Source organism: Mastomys coucha, unplaced genomic scaffold (assembly GCF_008632895.1).
Source record: "Mastomys coucha isolate ucsf_1 unplaced genomic scaffold, UCSF_Mcou_1 pScaffold14, whole genome shotgun sequence".
Classification (NCBI taxonomy): Eukaryota; Metazoa; Chordata; class Mammalia; order Rodentia; family Muridae; genus Mastomys; species Mastomys coucha.
Genome location: NW_022196896.1, coordinates 58,894,789 through 58,912,749, shown reverse-complemented (window position 1 = coordinate 58,912,749; position 17,961 = coordinate 58,894,789). Strand labels below are relative to the sequence as shown.

Genomic DNA, 17,961 nt, shown 5'->3' with positions numbered 1-17,961 from the left:
TATGTGTATGCTCACCATGACCAACTCAAAAATTTCCCTCTTTCACCACTTGATTGAACTGATATTGTAGAGACCAGTGTTTCAGAGAAGGCAAACACTTCATATCAAACTTGTTTTTAAAGATTTTTTTTTTTTTTGATTTTTCAAGACAGGGTTTCTCTGTGTAGCCTTGGCTGTCCTGGAACTCACTCTGTAGACCAGGCTGGCTTCGAACTCAGAAATCTGCCTGCTTCTGCCTCCCAAGTGCTGGGATTAAAGGCGTGTGCCACCACCGCCCCTTTTTAAAGATTTTTATTTTTATTTATGTGTGTGTCTCTGCATGTGTGTGTGTGTGTACATAATAAGTACTGGTGCCCACAAAGCCAGAAGGGGGTGTTGGACCCCTGGAACTGGGATTATGGGTAATTGTGGCTGCTTCCTATGAGTGCTAGGAATTGAACTTGAGTCCTCCTCTGGAAGAACAGCAGATGGTTTTACCTACTGGTACATCTCTCCGGCTCTCAACAAACTTTTTAAAAAAAGGGTTGAGTCCTAATATTGGAGAAACATCCTAAGTTAACACTGCTGGGCTTGAAGGTATAAAGCCTGAACCATCTCCAGTCTGACCTTTTGAATAGTACTGAGTGATGGATATGATCAGGGTGCAGGGAGACATTGGAATGTGCCAACTGTTGTCCCAGAGTGTCCAAGTGGCACAATGCCAGCAAAGACTCCATGATGCTTCTGTGTTATGGCACCAAGATATTGGAAATGTGACACCTGTGTTCTGAGTTCCCAACCTTGCCTAGCCTAAGACAGGACACCAAATAGGGAAGCCAACAGGGACCTGTAGGGGCTTGTTCTATCTATGGCAACAATGGTGTTTCAGACAAACACACCTTCTTTTGCCTAAGGCTGGGCAATCCAAGCTCCCCATCTGCAGCTCAGCTGTTCAAGAAACAGCAGATGAGCCAGCCCCCATCGATGCTTAGGTTGGTAATCAAGACTGACTTGGACATTTGCATTTTATACTGTTTTCCTTGGCTTTATTTTAGGTGGACTTTGTTTTGCAAGATCCAAGTTGAGACATTTCTCCCATAATTTTCGGTCAACTATAAACACACACTATTAGTTTTGTATTGTTCTACTAAATTCATTTCCCAAGTTGGACTTTTAATGCTACTAATATTATCTGCTATTAAGCCATAAAGTGTTTAAAAGGACCTGTGGGCCGTTATAACCAAACCTAGGGCTCCTTTTTCTTGCAACCCATGACATGGGTAAAAGACAAAATACTTTTAAAAGAGAAGAAAAGTCGGACAAATGTGGATTTGAGTACTTGATCTGGAAAAAACAACAACAAACAAACAGATGCAAATACCGTGTTTATGTCAAAGATGCTGAGGTTTTTGTTTGTTTGTTTTTTTTTTTTTGGATCAGAAATCTTTGATGTGTGAATGTGACAGCACTATGACTTATATTTTTACCTTCATTTTGTGTTTTGTCCTACATTTATTAAGATTTCTCTGAAGAGATGCTTTTGTCAATTCTTAAATCCTACCTTCTGCCCCGCTTCAACAAGAACTAGAATATTTTACCTTTTGCAATTCCTTCCCAAACAACTCAAGTCAAACTTTCTGATTATTCGTTTCTATTTTTCTTTCTTAAACACACACACACACACACACACACACACACACACACACACACACACGAAGCATTTAAAACGACTGTGAAAAAAAAAAAAAGACGTGAGGTTTAGATACAGCAGAGCAGGGGATGGCATTCTAGAACTCCACCAGGACAACCTAAGCCTCTTTGTAGACCTGTTTGCTGTTAGCGGTGAATTTAGCAGAAGACAGAGAAAGTAAAGAGCAGGTCAACACACGCCTGGGGCTTGTTCTACCTCCTGCTGTTCTTACTATATGCAAAGTCTATTACTCTGTGTGAGATTTAACTTAACAAAGGTTTTAAAAGGAAGAGTTCAGGGTAGGGTGCTGCGCAGGTGCTGAAATAACAATTGTAATCATCTTTGCAGACTGAAGACAAAATCGTGGTCTTTAAGGGGCTCATTTTGGGTACAGTCACTGACAGGCAACAGTTAAACCATAACACTTAACTGCAGGCTGGGATCCTGTAAACAAAACTGTTGTGGACTCTTAAGTGTTTGCTCTCTGGATTTCAACACGCTATTGAAGAACTCCAGGGGTCTTACTTTATAGTTGTATCTATTTGAAACCTCGGAAATTTAAGAAAAACCATTTAAGCGGGACAGTGGTGACGCACACCTTTAATCCCAGCACTTAGGAGGCAGAGGCAGGCAGATTTCTCAGTTTGAGGCCAGTCTGGTACAGTGTGAGTTCCAGGACAGCCAGGACTACACAGAGAAACCCTGTGTCGATAAACCAACAAAACAAAACAAAACAAAACACAAAACCATTTAAGAGATAATAAAAAGTAACCCTAAGCGCTATTGTCTGTCACAAATGCTATGGTAGACCCTGCAACAATATATCAAGGCTGTTTGAAAACTTTATTTAACTGGTTCTCTGCAAGAAACTTTTTTGACACATTATGGTCAGAGGACTAAGGCATCTCTGGAAGGTGTAAACATCTTGCTAGGGTGGTCCAAGCACCGCAGATCATATTTTGAAGACTGCTTACCCAGGTATGCAGGAATGTTTCTTTTTTAGAGACAAGGTGTGTCACTATGTAGCCTTGGCTGGCCTACAACTCTGAAGATCCCACTGCCTCTGCCTCTACAGCCCTGGGATGAACCACGCCTATCCCCCCCAGGAACGTTTTCTTGAATGAGGCATTCAGAGTTCAGAGAACATCCCAGCTCATCGGCCACAGAGGCCTGCCAGGCAGAGCCTCCCGGGCGGCTGCGCGCAGGCCCTACCGCGCAGGCGCCGCGCACGCTGCCCCAGCCCCCGGAACGGTAAACAGTGGCGTCACGTGACGCGGCCCCGCTCCAGCTCCCGCGCCGCTGCTGCCGCCGCCGCCGCTGCCGCACGCCGATGGCTGCGGGCTCTCGCGGCGCCGCACAGACTCCACGAGGCGAGCGACCCCCGGGCTCAGGGAAGCAGCGACTGCAGCTCGGTCGGGGAGGGCGGAGCGCAGGTCGACCGTAGTGTCGTCACCGCGGCGGCGCGGGCCGGGGAGCCCCGAGCCGAGGCAGCAACGCCGACGCCCTGCGCGCACCCCCTCCGCGGCCCCCTCCTCCGCGGCCCCGCGGCCTCCATCTTCCTCTGGCTGCCGGTGGCAGCGCTCGTCTGCGGAGCGGGTGAGTGGCGGCGCCCGCCGCGACGGGCACTCGGTGGCCTCCCTTCCCCCACTCCACCCCACGCGGGCGGCCCGGGTCCTTTCCCCGCAACCCCCACCTCGCGCAGCGGCCGCCCGATATTCCCGGGCCGTTCGGCCACCCCGGCCCGCCCCGCCCCGCCACGGCCTGCCCCACCGTTTGGACCGCGAGCCCGGAGCGGCGGTGGCGGCGCGGCCTCCGCGCGATCGCCCGGCCTAGGCGCTCGCCCGCGAGCGTGCCCGGTCTCCGCTGTCGCCGCGCGGGCAGGCGGCGCGGTCCACGCCGGGTTCCAAGGCCCCGGGTCCCCGGCGCGGTGGCCGCAGCCCGCTCGCGGAGCTTGGCAGCCGTCCCGGGTCCCCGCCGAGGCCGACCCGCGCCGGAGGCTGGTTCCCGGCCCCGCATCGAGGGTGCCTGAGGCTGCGGATCTCCAGGGATCGCGCGCTTTTGTGCTGGCGACCGGGACAGTGGGCCGGCTCCTTTTGCCTAGTTTGAAATGGGAAGCCCAGAGAGTCCTGCTTGCCGACGGGACGTGTAATTTAATGAACCACTAGTCGATAAGTACGTGTTAATGGTGCTAAATAACTGATCATCTGACACCGGGCGGAGGTGGGGGACCCAGGGAGAGGAGAGAGTGTTGTAGCACGGTCCAGCCGGAGGCTCTGTGCCCAAGATGCCTCTTCTCCTTGTCTCTGGGTAGCTAATTGACATTTCCTAGTTGTTACAATTTGAATGTGTGTTTATTATTGCTATTAAGTAACCATTACTAGAGCGCGATTGTGGTTTGACGGAGGTGGTGGCGGTGCTTTAATGTCTGCTCGATGTTAAATCTTCATTCTTCGGACAGGTTTTTTTTTTTTTTTTTTTTTTTAAAAGGGTCGAACAATCATAGACTTGTCCTACGTTATGAATTTTGGTACTTTATTTTACGCTAAAAAAAAAAAACAAACTGATCACAGCAAATTGTATTGCTGTCTTTAGTTCGTATTTTGCCATCAAACTTTGTCTTGTGTTTTCAATTTCCAAGCCAACATCTCGGTTCCTGCCTTTTTAAAAATTCTTGCGTTTGGTATTTTGAAAATGTAGGTGATGTTTAGTTGTTAAAAGAGACAGATGAAAGAAACAGGAAGTGTTCTGTTGTAGCATCCTTATGTTTTTAATTTATAGTGCTATTTCAGAGCATAGAAGATGTTAAGAGAAAAACCAGTTATTTCAAACAGTAATCCTGAGCATCTGACATATTTAGATGGTAGTTTTTCTTCCCATTCTTATCTTTGCCCACCATTTATAGTCACAATGGTTCTTCCCCCTCATCATTCCCATGACCACTTACTTGAATGGGAGTACTCTATCTAGTTTTCAATGACAACAGAATTGAGGAGATCTTGCTCTGATGAAGTCACACTTCCAGATAATTCATTAGCAAATGAAAGACTTGTTGCAGAGGCAAAATGGGCTATTTTTAAAAAGAGTTAGTACTGGAAATGTTAAGCTTTATTTTATAGTTGTGCCACTGAGCTGTCAAGAGGACTAGTGGCTCAGTGGTAGGGCCGAAGTTTTCTCCTGTCTGCTGTACACTTTATTGGTGTTTCTTGAAGAGCATGCATGGTGTAATTTGTTAGAGTGTTCATGCTTTCTAGTGGAAGAACAGTGTGCTTATTATCTCTTACACCAAATTAGTTATATGCGGGTGAGCATCTTAGGTGCATTTGTAAGCTGTATATTTTCATATGTCATAAGAGAAAGCTGGCCTAGAATGTAGGTGGGAATTAAATTAGATTAAGAATTTCAGGGTAGAGAAGTTGAAGCTATTTTAGCTAAAGCTACATTATTAAAAATTTTAACTTCTATTCCATTACAGAATCAGTGAAAAAAAAATTGAGAGCTTTTGATCTGTATATTATTAGCAAAAGTTGGAAGGCAGCAAGTGACAGTTTGCTATCCAATCATAAAGTTGTATTAAGAGTTGAGATTTTGGAGACTGGTACACAGACACAGGCATATACATAGGGAGACACAGACATTCATGCAGACATGCACAGATATACAAATGTATACATTGAATTTGATGTCAGAAAGTTTGAAAGCATTATATTGGAGGGCTCTGCTGTGAGCCTTTATTATTGGAGAGAGCAACTCCCATGGTCCAGGGGAGAAAGTGAACTTGCAAAAACCCAAACCAAATAAAAAACAAAGCAAAACAAAAATAAAATGGTAAAGGGGAAGGCCAGTTTTCAGGTAGGAAACTAACTCACACTCGGGCAGATAGCATAATGTCTACACAGGATGTTCATATATATGACTGAGGATAGCTATAAGTGGAGTCCAGCACAGATATAAACCAAAAGAAAAGAGAACTGAGATGTTTATTTATATAGAGATATTTAGAAAAATTGCTTTGTTAATTAAAAACAGGCCTACATTTTTGTTTCAGGTGTCAAAATAGGTAATAACTGGATTCCTTGGCAAGGTCATACAGTGTTTGCTTTTTTTTTACCCTCAAGATTTATTTATTATATGTAAATACACTGTAGCTGTCTTCAGATACTCCAGAAGAGGGCGTCAGATCTCATTATAGATGGTTGCTCCACCCCATCTCCAGCCCCTCTCCGTCTGAGTCCCCCAGCATTTGCTTTTCTGATGCATTTTCCTTTTTTTTTTTGTTTGTTTGTTCATTTTGTTTTTGTTTTTCAAGACAGTGTTTTTCTGTGTATCGGTGGAGGTCCTGGAACTCACTCCGTAGACCAGGCTGACCTCGCAAAGATCCCCCTGCCTCCATCCAGCATGCTGGGAGTAATTGTTGGTTGATTACATGTACTAGGAGATAGCAGAACAATTGATTTGATTAAAAATATCTGAAACCACGCTTCTCTGACCAAAAAACAGGATATAAAGACATCAGATAGGCAATCATTGTATTAAAATTTGAGAGGGGAAGTCAAGTGTTAAGAAAGCATTGTATGAATTGCCAAGTGTCATTCATTATGTGCTTAAGTTTAGACAATTTCTTTTTTTTGGTTAGAGATAATTATTATTTAAAATAGTGTCTCACTACATAGCCTTGGCTGACCTGAAGCACATAATGTTTGAGGTGTCAAAATAGGTAATAACTGGATTCCTTGGCAAGGTCATACAGTGTTTGCCCCAGAGTGATGGGCCCCAGCTCAGAGATCTGCCTACATTGGTGGGCACCTCCATACCTCAGGAATTACAGTTTTGATCATTTGCACTGTGAAGAAAAGCTCTAAGAAAATAGTTGAGACTTAATATTGCCCAGAAGTTTTCATCTGTTGATATAATCAAGTATATCAGACAGTTTTGAATGTCATGGTAGATGATATAGACAGGCTAAGCATAATACCATAACTGGTATTAGTGTGGGTGGACATGTAAAACCAAAGAGTAGGGAGAAAATACATTGACAACTTTAGCTTGGAAGTTTACCTTTCCTCCAAACGATGTGTGCATATGCATTAAGTGTAGCCATATTATTTTTTATGTGTATAGTGTGGCAAAGTACATACTTCCTGCTTTATTTTGAAAGAAAAATGAGATACTTGTTCAGCAATTTTACAGATTTTATTGTGTTATTAAAGTTATAAAAAATGTTTTATGTAAGTAGAGTACATAAAATTTAAAAATATTGGCTCAGATATCATGCTGCCTGTATTGTATTTTGAGGATATCAGATATGTGAGCTTTGGAAAATTACATGAACATTTGAGTTTGAATTGCTCTTCTATAGAAGAGACATAATAATTGTACCCCTTACAGGCTCCGGTATGCAGGAAGGGCTAAGTGCATGCTGGTCTGGCTGTTAGTACCATCCTATGATGGTGCTTCTGCACCTAACTCAACATTCTGCTGCTGTTGAATTCTACGTCAAATATGAAAACTGTAAAGTTTGGAAAGAACTTTTTCCTTTTACTACTTTTGACTGGCCCAGTTCTGATTCTGCCAAGTTCAGCTTTTACCTGTCGTTCTGTCTCTAAGTTCATAGGTCTGCTTTAGTCTTTGGCATCCTCATAGGCAGGGTGCCGTTTATTCTTTTCATTGGATAAATTCACACAGACTTCATGATCTTCTTTCCCTTTATGAGGTTTTGCTGGTAGATTCTTTTTCTTTTTCTTTTTCTTTTTGTTTTTGTTTTTTGGAGACAGGGTTTCTCTGTGTAATCCTAGTTGTCCTGGAACTCACTCTGTAGATCAAGCTGGCCTCGAACTCAGAAACCCACCTGCTTCTGCCTCCCAAGTGCTGCAATTAAAGGTGTGCACACCACCACTGCTGGGCTTGCTGGTGGATTCTAACTTATAGAACTAGAACAGAATTTGAAGTGTGTAGAACAGTTACTTATAGGATTATACCTAACTATTTCAGTTTTCTTTGACTATCCTAGAAGGATAACCTAGTATTTATCTATAGATTTTTAAAATAAATTTAATAATTTAATAATTAATAATTTAAATTTGTACGGGTGCTTTGTCTGCATGTATGTCTGTGCATGTGTGCCTGCTTCCCATAGAGGCCAAAACAGTTTCAGCTACCCCTGGGACTTGAGTTACAGTTCTAAGCAAGGATGTGGGTGCCGGGAATCGGACATGGGTCCTATGGAAGAGAAGCCAACTCTTGTCTCTCCAGTCCTTATCTATAGTGTTTTTATAGTAGTCATTAAGAAATCACCTTGATGTTGTACAGTTTAAAACTGTTCTACTGATTACACTGACCACTAGATGTAACTTGGAGGCTATAGCATCTTTCTTATAAATCAATAATAACAGTAGTTCCTCCCTAATAGTGTGTGGTTGTGAGGATTAAATAGCACAGTGCTGTGGACTTCCTCCAGCACCATGAATAGGAAATATTCAGCAATAGGATAGATAAGTGAGTTCAATCTTGAATGAGCTATTTCTCAGGGTTCAGCCTTTTGCTCCGTTGGTTACTTTAGCAAGCAGTTTTATCTTTATCAACTTCTAAAAATTGGGATTATAATATAGAGTTGTAAATGAATGTCTTTAGAGGAGTATTTTGTGGCCCATATTGTTGGCCCCCAGTCCCTCACAATGTGGACTTGTTTGAGGGCATTATAGTGTATTTATTAGATACTTGGTATATCCTGCCCAGCTGTGATGACAGTAAAGGTATCTTGAGCATGGCCAAATGTTCTTTGGGTGGGTATAGTTGCCTCCAATTAAGAATAATTTGTTCCTGATGATCCACACTTGGAGTCCCTAGTGTGGGGAGGCAGAAGGGTTAACTGAGGCCAGCCTGGGCTTCCAGAGCCTGTCTCCTACTCAAGGTGTGGGAAGAGGTATGAAGCCTGTGCGGCTTAACATTAAATTAGAATACAGTACGTTTTATGTTCTGCTGTTGCCGTAGTACTTTTTCTGCAGCTACCTGTTAAAAATTTGTTCTTGCTAAGCATGCCTGATCAAATTGCTTGATTTCAAGTTTAAATCAAATTTAAATCGTTAAAACTATTATGTCAGAGATGGAAGGCATCAAGTATGATCCCTTTATAGGGCTTTATTCTAGGTTTTTGCCTGGATTTCCCTTATACAGAATTGATCACTACTTCTCTTTAGGTTTGCAGTAAAATGTGATTTTAGTAGTAAGACCTTCACTATCATACATATTAAATGCTCCTTTCCAATTAGTATTACAATGTTTAAATTTTTCATAAGTTCTATAATGCCCTGTGGTTTAGTTACTTTACTATTGCCATGACAGAACACTATGACCATGGCAACTTATAACAGAAAGCAATTGACTGGTCTTATGAGTCCATGATGGGAGAAAGAGACATGGCTGTGGGAGCCCTGAGAGCTGACAGCTTAATCCAAAAGCAGGAGGCAGGAAGGGGCTGGAGAGTGAGAGGAGATAACTAGGAATGGCTTGAGCTTTTGAAACCTCAGTGCCCATCACTTGTGACCCCTCCTTCAACAAGGCCACACCTAATCACCCTCTAACAGAGGACCAAGTATTCAAGCACTCCATTCAGTGGGGGCCATTCTCATTGAAACAGCCAGCTAGTTGTGGATAGTTTTGGTTTGTTTATGTCACCTCTTATATGTGTGCATGCACATGTATACCCTGCATGAGACATCTGAAGCTCATTGCATAATTCCCAATCTCTCTTTTTTTAGGCTTTTTTGTTTTACTATATGGGTCTCTTCCCAGGCTGATTAGCCAAAGCTAGCCTTGAACTCCGCTCTCCTACTTATTCAGTCTTGGAATTACAGTCATGTCCCCACACCCAGCTCTTGGTCTCTCAACTTTGATACTGGTGTGGATTTATTGAAAGGCTTAAAAAAAGTAATAGATGAAATATATTTTACATAGGTTTGCTTCAGAGATTTCTGTTTGAGACTTTTGATATATTTGGTATTGGCATAGAACTCAACCATTGACCTGTATTTCCAGACAGTCTCACTGTGTTGCCAGGGTTGGCCTTGAACACAGATATATTCTGTAGCCCAGGCAGGGTTTGACTTTGAAATTACCCAGTGCCTACCTGCCAAAGTAAGTGGGCTTAAAGGCCTGAGCCAATAGGCCTGGCTAAAAGTAAGACATTTAAAATGAAATCTTAAAGTCAGTTTTTAAAAGTAATTATTTTGATACTTTGTAATTTTTTTTTACCTATTCTGTTCATACCTCAAGCAGAGAATAACATTTTGATTTTATTTAATGTAATTTTATTTAACTGCAGTCTAATTCTCAGAACATTTTAAAATTGGAAGTATCACTGGGCTTAGAGTAAATTTTACTTACTACATTAGTACTCATGGTTTTAATTATGTATGAGTCTTTATGAGTGGTTCAGTAGAAGGAACTCAGATAGTGGTAATGAGCAGCATTTTTCTTCCCTTGATCTCCCCTCTGAGCCTTTAGAATTCAGGTCAGGTATCGTCTACTTACCATCTGAGTGTTCACCTGTGATCCTATTAGCAGCCCTCCAATATTGACAGTGTGCTGATATTTATATTTTATTACATTTGTCTGTAATCTGGTCTAGATTGTGAGTTCCTTAAGCTTGAGACAGTGCTTGGCTATCCTTGTAGTCAGTAATAAATCTGTGTGTGAGTGAGTGAATAAATGGAGTGGTTTGATTTATGATTACCCAATTCTGTGACAACTATGTGTATTTTATTGTTTGTGAATAATAGATGTGACTCTGAACCAGAAATCACTTCAGGTTTAGCATGTTTAATCTCAATTTACTGATGATTTAACTATATGCATTCCATGAGCCATTTTAAATAGATGATAGATTGTGTGTTTTGCTTAAACTACCACTAAAAGGAAGTATTTAAGTAAAACTTTGATGTAAGAGACAGAAATTTGTTTGGATCAAGCAGCTATATAATTACCAAAGATTCTGAAAGTATCATTTTTTTTTTTTTAAAGACCTGCCTTTCTTTTACATTACTTGCTATTCCAATGTTCTCTTTTATTTTAAAGCTGTCTTATTTGGAGTACTTTTAGATTTATAGGCAAGCTGCAAAGCAGGCTGAGAGTCCTAAATACCCTGTACATAGCTTTAATGCATGTCCCGAGTCACTGCTTTCAAGTGTAGTATTAGTGCCTCTCAGAGCAAACAGAAGCCTCTTAAGTACATACTTAGATTTTACAAGCTTTTCCAGAACTGTCCTTTTTCTGTTCTGTTGTCAGTCCACATTGCACTTAGATTAATGTATCTATTTTGTTAGTTAATATTTCTGTAATTAACATTTGGTTTTCTGTTTAGCAGGAATTATTTTTTAAGGTGCATTTTAAATTTTGTGTTAGTCTTTGGCTGTGCATGGAGATCACCATCTCCCTGGAGTGTGCTGGTCATGGGTGCTGGGAACTTTTGCAAGAGCAGCACATGCTTTATTTAGCCAAGCCCTAAAAGCTAGCTCTTCAGCCCTAGCATGAGTTATATTTGATACTAAATACTTAATATCTGAAGCCAACTTCTTAGATTTTACACTTGTGATAAGTGTTATTTTCAACATAGCTTGAGTGTTGGTTGGCTGTCTACTGTTTTTGCTATATTTTTCTTTAATTGAATTGTGTGCAAATCTAATAGGACCCACTTTAAAAAGTAGCCTCATTAATTTATATCAATTTCCCTTAAAATATGTCCCATAGAGTACTAGTACTAGTGTAATTCTATGGAAATTATGTTTTTTTGGACTCATACATTTGGGGGTCTTTTGTTTTCTGTCTTAAAAGATTCTCATCTGACTGGTCTGCCAAGGTGTCTCATGGAGTGGTAGCTGCATAGTAAAACATTTGATGAAAAAAGAAAAAATATTGTTAAAGAAATGTAACCTTATTTATACACGATCTGTCTCAAGGCTGGATCATAGGATAATGTTGATAATGTTTCCCAAATCTAGTGAAACACAGAGGCAAACAGTTTGGGTTGAAGAACCATACTGGAAAATTTGACCTATCTTAAGGAGTTTAGTATGCTTATCTTTCTGTTTGTTTGTATTTCTGTCTCTGTCTCTCTTATGTCGCTTTGACATGGGGAAGTGTGTTGTTGAAACAGGATCTTATTGACCCAGGCTGCCTTCTGCCTCTTCTTTATGTAGCCAAGGCTAGCCTTGAATTTGTGGTCTTCTTCCATTTGAAGAATGATAGGATATTGATTGATTGATTGATTGATTGATTGTAAGTACAATGTAGCTGTCTTCAGACGCACCAGAAGAGGGTGTCAGATGTCATTATGGGTGGTTGTGAGCCACCACGTGGTTGCTGGGATTTGAACTCAGGACCTTCGGAAGAGCGTCGGTCCTCTTACCCGCTGAGCCATCTCACCAGCCCTATAGGATATTTCTAAACTATTACAATAATTAAGATTTAGGACATTTCTGCCATTCCTTAAAGCTTCCATTTATTCTTCAGTCTTTCACCTTTATCTTCAGCCCCAGTCACTAATTTGCTGGGAAATTGTTTTTCAATAGTCTTCAATGAGTCAAGTCTTTGTAGTGCCTAAGCTCAGTATTAAGTGTAAATAGGTATTTAGGTATGGACTATGGAACTGGATGACTTTGAGGGAGGCCTTTAAATTATTTAACTGCATTTTCCTTGTAAAACAAGCATTTTATCAAATCCTTTTTATCATTGAGGGTTAAGTTATACATATACAGATGAAATGTTTACCAAAGTATTGCATATAATATGTATTCAGTAGCCTTATATGGGAACTCCACACCATCTCCCTTTTTAAGATAGTAATTTAGCTTGTGGGCCAGGCCTCATGTTCCTAATCCTGCTGAATCCTGGGATTACAGGTGTGCAGCATCATACCCAACTTTCCCTCTCATTTTTAAGACAGGAGATTTTAAGCCAGGTTCAGTTAGTTTTGGTAGATTTAGAGTTACTGTAAAAGGCTTTGAAAATGTAGAGCACAAGATATTCTAGGTGATCAGTTTGGTTTTCTAACTGGTTCAATTTTATCTAAAACCATTCATAAAAATAATTGTTTTTGATAATTGAGGCTCCTTGAAATCCCCTTGGAATACCTTTTGGCGAATGCTTGTGTGTTGGTAAAATTTGGTAGACTAATTAGACATGTGTGTAAATCCCACATAACTCATTAAAATAAATTTCAGTGTATGATGTGATTGTTTTCTTGTCATTCATCTTGTTTTCTCCTAAAAGAAGACCCATGGAGAAAGTGTGTATGTGCACAACGTTGTGCATGTGTATGTAAAATTGTAGTTTCTTGGGTTTAGTTAATATTTCTTTGATTCCACGGGGCAGGGTGGGGGTGGGGAATTGTCTCTCTGTGTTATGTGTGAATAATTTTAATACTTTGTAAATAAAACAAGGCTACTCTGGTTTTTAGTAGTTGTGGACCATAATTTAAATAATTGAATTTTAGCTATTTTATGTGGACTTACTGTAAAAGCATTGTTTTATTCTTTATGAAAATGTATGGTTAAAACACAGTTTTATGGTTTAAACCATGTAATTCTTTCAGATATGTCAAATCAATGGACTAATTTTTCTAAAAATAATGAAAGTAGGATATCTGGTAAAATAATATTCTACATGCATGGTAAAGAAAGGTCATTCAGTAAAAATTTGATCCACATTTCCAAATGTATATTCTAAAAAACAGTGAAGGTTTTTTAAACAAGAAATTCAGAAGTGTGTTCTTAGATTCAAAATTATTAAAATAATTTGGTATTAGGTGATTATTTTCAATTGATAGCTTTATTTCTTATGGTATTTTTTTTGTCTTTCTATAGGGTTGAAAGACACACAGAAGTCTTCATGGATATAGTTGATACATTTAATCATTTAATTCCTACTGAACACTTAGATGATGCCCTATTTCTAGGATCCAACCTGGAGAATGAAGTCTGTGAGGATTTTAGTACAAGTCAAAATGTCTTAGAGGACTCGCTGAAGAACATGCTCAGCGATAAGGATCCTATGCTAGGATCTGCAAGTAACCAGTTCTGTTTGCCTGTTTTGGATAGCAATGATCCCAATTTCCAGATGCCTTGTTCAACAGGTAATTCTTACTTTTTTTTTTTAAGTCTGAAATTTAAAATAAAGACTTTTCAGCAGCATCTTTTTCCTTTTCTTTTTAAAGAATGAGTGTAGTGCATTTAGGGTTCTTTCCTTTAAATTTAGAGTCTCTTTTCCAGGCATCAGTTTAGAGAATTTCAACTAAATTTTCTTCTAAGCAGTGTACAGAGTTATTGTCAAGGATGTTATAGATGTAGGTAGAGTGACCGTGTAACTTGGCACATCAGATGGGATATTTGTGAGGAGTAAAGGGGTTGCTGTTAATAATTACGTCTTTAGAACATGTGAAAATTGGGACTCATGCTGGAAATAGAGGTTGCCTGGCAAATGGGACAGTGTTACACAAGGCCTGCTGGAGTCAGGAGTGAAGAAGGCTCAGTGGATTGCCTTCAGCTTTTATAGTTCTCTTGGTTCCAATTACAGACACTTTGATACTTTGTATGTCTATTGCAAAGCCAGACGAAGAACTATTCTCTACAGTAGCTATTAGCCATGTGGAATTACTACTCTGAATTAATTTAGTTTTAGTTGAGGTGTGCTGTAAAGTGCACATTAAATTTTGGGTATTTGAAAGAAGATTGCAAAGTATCTGATTAACTTCTTCATTATGTGGTAAAGTCATAATTTTAAAGATATTTGGTTAAATAAATGATGAAAACTAATTTGCCTAATTTTTACAAAATTATTTTTATAAGGCTGTCTGGGTCTCAAGTGTTGCTTCAGGCTGGCCTCCACTTCCTGGGCTCATACAGTCCTTTTGGCCTAGTAGAAGATTTCTGTGCTTGGCTTACTTTTTCTACTGTTATTTATCTTTTTGTTTACTTACTTGAGATTGAACCCCAGGCCTTGCACAGGGCAGGCAAATAACCCATCCCTAGTCAGTTCTGAGCCTAGCTGTAGTTTGTATAAGTGACTTCTTAGACATTGAAACCACTCATGTGGCTCTAGTCTGCAAGGAGTAACTTTCTGTCAGGCTGAAGTATTTTTAATGAAATGTCTTTAGAATTGGGTATAATGGTGAATGGCCATAGTCCCAGCACTTGGAAAGCTGAGGCAGGAGGATTTTAAGATCATGGCCAGCCTGGGTTCCATTAAGACCCTGTCTCAAAGTCAAGGGAACCCCTGTCTATTTCCCAGAGTAATTCACAGGCTTATGTGATACTGGTTTGTTCGCTAATGACTTTAGACCACTCCTGAAATATGTTTTCAGTGTATTTACTATTTGTTTTTAATATTTTTGTCCAGTATTTTAAATTTATATAGTAACTGAATGTTTGGATTGCTGTTGACTCAGATCATGCTGCCTGAAGACCTCAACATTGGTTACTAGGACTCATTTCAATCACTCCTTAATACTCAATTGTTTTCAATTGTCATGCTGTTAATTGTGTATCTCTGAAATGATTTATATTGTGTTATTATCACATGGGTCATTTTGTTATTTGTGTTACCAGCATTTTAAAACTTTACAATTGTTTTGTATATGTGGCTATGCAATCTTTTTTTAAACTTTGATGCTCTGTCGGTGGGTAGTTGTATATATCTTTACTGTTAAGTGCTTTGCTTTTCCACACACTATTGGCCGGTTTAGTCCACACTCAGGAAAAACATTTCAGACCTGTGCACATGTTGGAATTACAGTCACCACTGATAATGTTTTGAAGGATGTGGAATCAGAATGGTTAGCATTTTACTTGACAGTTTAACTTACAAAATTCTGGTTCATTAGTAATCTTAGTATTTCTGTTGGCTATATGAAATATCTTTTTAAATGATAATTTCTGTTGATATAAAATGTTTTACTGATGTAAAAGGCTTCAGTTTTAGGGAGCATTTCTTTTTTAGTTAAAGGGATAAAATTCCTTTCTTGAAATATATATTTTTGAAGATTGTTATTAATACTTGTTAATAATGCTGAGTAGAAATATTCTCATTAATTTGTTTGCTGTAATTATTTTAGGTCTATAGAATGAACTTTTTTTCAGACAGTGGGGTCTATAGACGATGGTTATTTTGTAACTTTCCATTTTTTTTTTAAGTGCTGTAAAAATAGCAAATGGAATAAGTGAAATACATCCTTTTCTCTGTTCTGTTGAACCCAGTTGTTTCTGTGGCTGTTTAGAGATTTCTTGTGTTGTTGACGGAGTTTGGTGGTTTGTATTTTTTTTACCTATCAAAACTCATGCCTGTAATCTCAGTATTTGAGAGGGTGAGGCAGGAGGATGATTGTCAGGAGATTGGGCTAGACCAGTCCAGTTAGGGATACAGAGAAGGACCCTGTCTCACCAGAATCTTCCCTTGTGCTGATTTACTTCTGAGCTGGGTGCCAAGTTTGTAGTGACTTACAAGTTTCTTAGCAGTAGTCTGATTTAGTACCATTTTGGCAGTTTCTTTTTTTAAATTAACATATTTGTGATGTATATTCATAGATTAGTGTGGTTTCACTATGTGAGCACAGGGTGTGATGATCAAACCCATTCTCTTAGAGACAGCTTGTGTTGACAAATTTCTCTTTACTTTATTCCATATCAGCATAGTCTCTCTTTGTAGCTGGCATAATTGTTACTTACTTTTTACATCTTTTCTACTATTTGGCTTTTTTAGAAACTTGTTTTAAAGTTTTGCTTTTTTTTAATAGATATAAGGCTCAAAGTTTATTTTAAAACTTTTTAATACTATTTTGAAGGCTGATCTTCTAGACAATGCCCTCTTCCTTGTATTTCTTTCTTTCTTTCTTTCTTCCTTCCTTCCTTCCTTCCTTCCTTTCTTTCTTTGGAAACCATTAGCTTTATTATTTTTTTTTTTTGCAGGGTTGGAATGACCTTTTCCTTTTTTTCTCTTTTTAAATATTCCTTCTTTTTATTTAATCTATTTTTTTACACTCCAGATTTTATTCCCCTCCTGGTCCACCCTCCGACTGTTCCACATCCCATATCTCCTCTCTGCCTGCCCTCCTGTCTCCACAAGAATGTCTCCGCCATCCCAACCCTGACGCCACCTGACCTCTAAAGTCCCTGGGGCCTCCAGTCTCTTGAGGATTAAGAGCATCTTCTCTGACTGAACCCAGACCTGGCAATCCTCTACTGTGTATGTGGTAGGGGCCTCATATCAGCTGGTATATGCTGCCTGGTTGGTGGTCAAGTGTCTGAGATCTTGAGGGTCCAGGTTAATTGAGACTGCTGGTCCTCCTACAGGATCGCCCTCCTCCTCAGCTTCTTCCAGCTTTCCCCTAATTCAACCACAAGGGTCAGCTGCTTCTGTCCATTGGATGGGTGTAAATATCTGCATCTGACTCTTTTAGCTGCTTGTTGGGTCTTCAGGAGTGTGGTCGTGCTAGGTCCCTTTTTGTGAGTGCTCCATAGCCTCAGTAACAGTGTCAGGCCTTGGGGCCTTCCCTTGATTTTGATCTCACTTTGGGTTGGGCCTGTCTCTGGCTCCTCTTCAATTCCATTCCTGCATTTTGTTAGACAGGAACAATTATGGGTCAGAGTTTTGACTGTGGGATGGAAACCCTGTTCCACACAAGTTCCCTTTCCCCACTGTAGGGTATTCCATCTAAGGCCCCTCCCTCTGAGTCCTGAGTCTCTCACCTCCCAGGTCTCTGGTGCATTCTGGAAGGTCACTGCAACCTCCAATCATTAGCAATACATTGTCCCAAACCATCCAGCAAAATGTCTTCAGTTATTCTATGACTTTTCATAATTTAAATACATTTTCCCACCTTTATTATTGTGAATAATTAGTTGAACAAAGCCTCCTATTATGAAGAAAAAATTGAAATATTATTGTTGTTAGAAGTCTGTTTTCAAGGCTCAGTAGTTATGTGTGCAGTTGTGGAAATAACCTACATCACTTTACCACTAATTGAACATTGACATAGCAAACTGTTTATGTCTGGAAAAAAAAAAACAATGCAAATATGTCTCCAGTAATGCTTTGACTTTTTGTATTTTCAATTCAGTCTTCCACCTTTATTGTTATCATTCCTAGTACATTGTTTTATATGAAGGTTAATAGACATGTATCTTCCCCTGTTTTTCTTTTTTTTTATTTTTTTATTTTATTTTTTATTAGATATTTTCTTTTTTTAAACTTTTATTGCATTATGAGGAGAAAAGTTACATGATTTCAATTTATCTGAATTTGTTAAC

The 17,961-nt window shown here is 39.7% G+C and overlaps 1 protein-coding gene across 1 annotated transcript in view; it reads left to right on the top strand.

Moving 5' to 3' along the window:
• Positions 1-2,919: 2,919 nt before the first annotated feature.
• The window catches only part of Phf3 (PHD finger protein 3), a gene marked incomplete at its 3' end in the record, with an annotated part of 66,805 nt that continues 51,763 nt past the window's right edge, over positions 2,920-17,961 (top strand). Inside the window, exons 1-2 of the mRNA XM_031368966.1 lie at positions 2,920-3,265; positions 13,617-13,793. Coding sequence (XP_031224826.1) covers positions 13,691-13,793 — 103 coding nt within the window. The remainder of the gene's footprint in view (positions 3,266-13,616; positions 13,794-17,961) is intronic.